General features: G+C 35.5%; 1 protein-coding gene across 1 annotated transcript in view; it reads left to right on the forward strand.

Moving 5' to 3' along the window:
- ZC2HC1A (zinc finger, C2HC-type containing 1A) overlaps positions 1-5,857 on the forward strand; it is a gene marked incomplete at its 5' end in the record, with an annotated part of 14,264 nt that extends 8,407 nt beyond the window's left edge. The window contains 3 exons of the mRNA XM_010132114.1: positions 4,875-4,982; positions 5,055-5,063; positions 5,698-5,857. Coding sequence (XP_010130416.1) covers positions 4,875-4,982; positions 5,055-5,063; positions 5,698-5,857 — 277 coding nt within the window. The remainder of the gene's footprint in view (positions 1-4,874; positions 4,983-5,054; positions 5,064-5,697) is intronic.
- Positions 5,858-6,329: the final 472 nt, after the last annotated feature.

A 6,329-nucleotide genomic window follows, 5' to 3' on the forward strand; every position in this document is an offset into this window, starting at 1 on the left:
CTTGGTTTGTTTCTTTATAGTTCTTTAATTTCAGAAACATCAATAAAAATGCTCTAGTGTCATCGTATTCCAGTTAAGGCTTAAGTCACTAGGCTTTTTTTGAGAAAAGACACTTCAGTTATGTTCTTGATATAGAGGTGGAGGTATAATGGGGTTTTTGCAGATTTTACTGTATGGTTTAAAGTGATAAAAAAGATGTAACTTTACTTGAGAACTGAATTTTTCTACTCTAAGTTGTGATTTCTCAAAAGCTACAGTACTCCTTATGGTGATGTGAGGGAGGGATGGTGATTGCTTTGGTTTTCTTTTAAATAAATTTAAAATTGGTTTTAAAATTTGATTTTTGATACATTCTTTTTGGTTTGGAAATGTTATTCATAATAATTAAAAATGTATGAGAAGTATTGCCTGTGTGCATAGTACTGTCTATTGTTAGTGGGGTTTTTTTAATATTAAAACAAGGGTTTTTTTCTTTCAGGCTTTCCTCTGTTCTTTTCTCATCTCCATAAAGTAAAAGAACATGGAAGGCATGTTATTCTCTCTGGGCACAATGTTCAGCCTTTACCAAAAAAAAAAAAAATTTCTTTCTTTTTAATTCTTAAGTTAAGGAGGCTTGTACTTACATCTCTGTTATTTTCTAACTTCTTAATATATGACTTGTAATTATGAGCTCCCTTTTCTAGATGTAGTATGACATTATGAAAGCTATTCTTAAAAGAAAAAAGACTGAAAGTGATGCATTGTCCAGTTTGTGAGGATAACTGGCATTATTTTTTTTGGTTTTGCTTAAAAAAAGAAACGTGAGCCAAATACAAGTCTATGAAATCCTCTCGTCTTTAAAGGAAGAACCCTTTTGTTTGCTGGATTACTCAAGTCTGATTTGTACTTTTTTTTTTTTCAGTCAGTGGGAATTCTTTGAGAATATAAGTATTTAATTGTGAGTACTTTAATTTTTTTTGTGATAACTTGAATAGCAATCTAGCAGTACCCCTTCATATATTTTAGTAGTAAGATGGACAAGTTAGGCCTATCGCTGCCAATTGGAAGAGTTGTGCAAAGGTGTTACGACACTGATACAAAACCAGACAGTACCATCAGAAGACCAAACGAGTTGTTGTCTATAAAGAAGTAAGTACTACAAATCAGTGTGGTGTATCTGTTTTGCAGAAATGTTCCTCCAAAGCACTGGAATAGTGAAAGTGTGACTCTGACAGACATCTGCTGTTCAGTATGTCTTCAGTATAAAGGCTGTGGGAGAAGAGTGTCTAATGTAATTAGTATAAGTATCTGTTTCATCCTAGGTAAACAGATTCATAGTAGGACAGGAAGATGAAGAGTTTTCTCAGATTTGATTTGTTCTGTCACTGATTAATTATGAACTAAGAGCAGTGAATTTCTATCTTTGTAAACCTGAGATAAAACTGAATTTGTGTGATGTAAGGCTGAAGTAAGCATTGAAGCCTGATAACTGTACAAATATCTCCCTTACAAGCCAATGTTTTATGACAAAGTAATTTTTTTCTCTTAAAGTGAAATATTTACCTATCTCCTACTTCTGAAAGATAGCTGTGGTGGTCCAAGAATGTAAGCAAGGCAGACTTTGTAATGACTGGTAAAGTCTTAATTATTAAGTCCAGCTTCTCTCCTGTGAAGAATATTCTGAATATTCAGCAAGTTTAAGATGTAAGTTTGGAAGAAAGGGTATTCCAATCTTTTAGAAAGGAAATAGATACTGTATTGTAGTTAACCTTTTGATGTAATTTTGAAGATACCAGATTCAAATGGGCTAATTCTTCATGAACAATACCTTAAAGCAAATCACAGAAGAGATTTGCATATTGAATTATGTGGCACATACATGGAATGTAGTGCTTTAAATAGTAGAAAAGTGTTTAAATGTTTTAATGCTGTCCTAGTGTAACCAAAGCTGAAGTATCTTTGAGTCAGGGCCAGAATATCTGAACTTGAGTTTCTCTTCTAAGAAGTAAAAGGAATGAAATGGGACGAGCTCTTTATAGGCAAACATAATTTTATATTTCTGTCGTTCCTTTGCATGTCTGGTTAGAGCTATAAATACTGTGACCCATCAAAAGCTAGGTCAGTTTTTCATTTTATAATACAGTATTAAGATGTTGAGTATTTGGCTTAGGGAGTTACTAAACATGCTTACAATAGCTCCTATCCATGGAGCAGTGATTTGATTTTTCTTCTTGAAACAACTTCTTGAAGAGTATAAGCACTTACTCTGCTTTTTGTAACATCACGGTTGTTCTTATTCAAATGTCCACTGAGTTAATGAATTAAATCTGCCTTCCTTGCAGATTCGATGTGTTACGTGCCAACAGCATTCGACAAAAGTAAATAGCTGCTAGCCATTATTAAATTCAGCGTAGCAATGTGGATGGTTACAGTTTATGGCAAAGGTTTCTGGACTTTGGCATGCAGGCCTTTAGTCATAAGGAACTTATTAATGATTTTGCACAGAACTATGAGCTGTTCTGGGGAACAGTGATAGCTGGCAAGATTATCTGAAAACGCCCTGTTTAGGAAGCGACCTTGGTATTTCAGTATTTAATGGCAAAATCCAACCAAATTGTGAATGCATAAATGGAAAAAGACAAGTTTCTTTTACAAGTTTATTTCAGTTGTTCGTTTTGCAAGCAGTGGTAATTAAACTAGCTACACAGTGTGAGCTGCTTTAGGAAGGGGAGTTCCCTTCAATCTTACTTTTAGATAATAAGCATCTTTAAACGTATGTCCAGAAGAGGTCAGGGTGGTATTGACATGTAGCCTTAGCTGTTGTCAGGCTGTGTTAATACTTCATGTGATGCAATTTAGAACAGAGATTTACATAGTTTTGCAAAAACAAAATAAAAAAAATCTAACCATAGCTAAAAAACAACAGAACTGGACAAGTTGATAGAAGTGGCAGAGGTTGGACAGATCAGAGGAGACCACGCTGTGGTGGCAAAAGTTGAGATAATCGAGAATGTCTGGCTTTGCTGGAAAACATCTGCCTCTAGAGGTCAGATTGCAACCTCACAGATGCAGTTTCAAGATTCATCGTCAAATCTACATGAAACCTGATGCTTATTATGTATCTAGATCTGGGATGAATAAAGTTGTAGAGAGTGGCAGCCTGCTACTTTTATTTACCCATCAAAATTGGCAGAAATCATTGCAATTAATTATAGGACTATATTAAAGTTTCTAGTCTGAAATAGATTTGATGTCTTAGAAAAGTAACTGGGTAGAAAAATCTGTAGAAATTATGCAGAAAGCTGTGCTTAAACATTTCAGAATTAAGACATCCTCTTATACCTTTAATGAATGATATTTTACCTGTACATGGGACTCTGCCTCTCTCAATAGACAGGATGGACAGTGCACTTCCAATGTGGCCTTTCAATATTGGGGGTTTTTTTTCCTGGTTCAGTGAGTGGCTTGTATGCTCTACTAGACACCATAGAAATCATATTTCTAGGACACTGATTTCTAGGAAATTTCTCTAATATACACCTAGTATTAAAGCATCGAGTGAATTTTCAGAGTGCGTATTGGGATGAGGGTGTATTAGGCATATTTTAGAGAACTGATCAGCATGTCTAAAATTCAGCTGTTACTTCATTGTTCCTCAGTTGTCAGTGTTGCCTTTGAAGTTACTGGAGTTAAATGCACATTCTTATATATGCTTTGAAAACCAAACCAAGAGTAAGTTGTTTATAATTCAGAAAGGAGCAATTAAGTTCATCTGAAGGGAGGAAAAAACCAAAATAACTTTTGGGGTTTTATTGCCGATTCAGTTCTTAGTGACTAATTTTTTAAATGGAGTCTTTTTTTAGTTTTTTTTTTAATGTTCATGAGGCACTCCAACTTAAATTTCATTGGTGTTCAAGAATGAGAACAGAAAAACTTGGTGTGTCCTGCTCAAGATATCATAATCACTGAAGTCTTGCCAAAGAAGAAGAAATCCCAATGGATGTTAATTCTTTTGAGCAGTGACAAAAAATTCTGTCCTTGGTCACTGATGTTAAAAGAATGCCCCTTCCTATCTCTTAGTGCTTCACTGATATTTGAGTGTATTCTAATGTTTCTGTGCTCATCAACACAAGCAGTGAGATGATGTGTGTGTTTAGGATCTGCTATTCATTGCATACTGGCTTCTCATAAAAGCCATGAGTCCTGAGGAAAGCAACTTTCACAGCTATGTGGTCATACTATTGAAGCCAACCTAAGAACTCTGTGACAGGCTAGAAGAAAATTTGCCCTAATGCCCAACACGGTAGACTTACTTTCCTCTCCTCCTCGTATTTATAATATTTATGCTTTGAAGCAAGAGGATCTACAGCATTATCTGAGAAGTGTGCATGCTCAATGAAGTCTGTGGCTATGAAGAAAAAAAAGTCTTGTGACTCACTTCTTACTGGTCACAAAATACTGAGAACATGGTAACCTTTCTCCATTTTTTTAAAACTATTAAGGGAGCAGTAAGCTGCTCTCTATTTTACTGAAGTTCCTGCCAGACCTAAGAAGTGATTTGTAGTCTGTCAAGGTAGACATTAGAACATACTAAATGACCAGTAGTGCAGGGTCTACCTGTATTTTGATGTGATAGCAAGTGAAACACATGAAAAGGAAGGCACTTGCTGTTCCATTCAGCTTGTCATTGCAAGATTCAAGTCATATTCAGGCCAAACCATGTAAGTTCATGCCAAAGCTCTTCTATATGCTCTTGATAGGAAAAAAGTTTAATTTTTCATACAATTAATTAATGTGTAGGTTGTTGAACTCATTTTTAAATATAATTTGTAAATGCATATCCTTGTATATATTTCTGCGTGTATATAAATCACCAGATATTTATTCTGTTCTAGAGGCGCAACAAAACCACGGACATCAGGCCCTCCTAGTGTGGCAAGAACCATGAGCACAGGTGCTCTAACAAACAAAAGAAAAACTAACAATTCAGACAGCTACTCAAGGTAGCTTTTAACTTTGTGGATTTTGTCAGTAGTAGAACCTTCATTAAAGGGGAGTACTTACTGCAAAAGAAGTCGGGGAGAGTATTGTTCTCTGCAGTTAACGGATAACTCATGGTCAATATTATTTGGTGTGTTTAAGATACTCTATTTTTTGCATATTCATCATCTAACAGAACACCTTTGTTATCAACTGTCTCAACTGTGCAGAGAACAGTGTTAGAAATGTCAGAAACCTATTAGGAGCTGCTGTAAAAATATGTGAACGGTCTTTCAAGTGGGAGGCGGGTGGTTCAGTTGAAGTTGAATGAGATTTGCATGCTAAGCACAGAAACTCTTGTCTTTTGAAAGGGTAAGACAAACATTGTAGTGCTGCTTTAGCCTTTCTTGTTTTGACATGCTAAATTTTAAGTTTTCAAACACTCCAGTTAATCTCACTAGTGAATTAAATATTTGATCCTGCTCCCAAACTTTCGGCATTTTTTGTTTTCTTGCAGGGAAGGTGGGTATGTGGAGATAAGTAAGAGAGTCTGGGTAGAGTTATAAGGTATACTACTGTAAATAAATAGAAAATGTAAGCATGAAAATGACAGTAACAATAGCAGTAACTCACTGCAAGGGTTAGAATAATTTTGCATCAACTTATGCTGAACTGAGTTACAGAGAACGTTCTTTATCTGGGGATTTTCAGGTCTGACAGTAAAACTGGGTATGACAGTGGAGACCACCCATCCTCGGTCAACGGAGGAAGTTCAAAAAGCAGCGAGGGAAATTCACCTGTACACTTATCAAAGTTCTGCCACGAATGTGGAACAAGGTATCCGGTGGAATGGGCAAAGTTTTGCTGTGAGTGTGGAATTCGAAGAATGTTTGTGTGAATACATCCTTGAAAGCAAAAAGGAAAAGAGAAATCAGAAGCATCTGCTATGTACTGCTGCTAGAGCGCTCCTTCCAGTTAGACTTCATGCTGCAAATGTGTAGAAACATCATACTGTAATTTTCTGAGAGCAATCTTCTGGTTACACAGTTATTTATAAACAAATATATATACTGTATATAAAACTAGCAGGTACCTGAAATTGTGCCATTCAAGGAAATATTCTTTAATCTCTTTTGGAAATATTTAAAATTAAGGTAAAAATGTGTTAAGTAAGTTAGGTAACAGAAGTGGTTCAATGTTATTTTTCTTGTAAATCCTACTAGATAAAGGATTATTTAAATCACTTATGCAGGATAGTACTTACCCGTATGGAACTAGCCATGAAGCACTTGGGCTTCAGAAATTTCTCTGTGGAGGCATTTTCCTTCATACATGACAGTAACTTAGATGCTGTGTTCTAAGTGAAAACA

The sequence above is a fragment of the Buceros rhinoceros genome, unplaced genomic scaffold (assembly GCF_000710305.1).
Source record: "Buceros rhinoceros silvestris isolate BGI_N320 unplaced genomic scaffold, ASM71030v1 scaffold20012, whole genome shotgun sequence".
Classification (NCBI taxonomy): Eukaryota; Metazoa; Chordata; class Aves; order Bucerotiformes; family Bucerotidae; genus Buceros; species Buceros rhinoceros.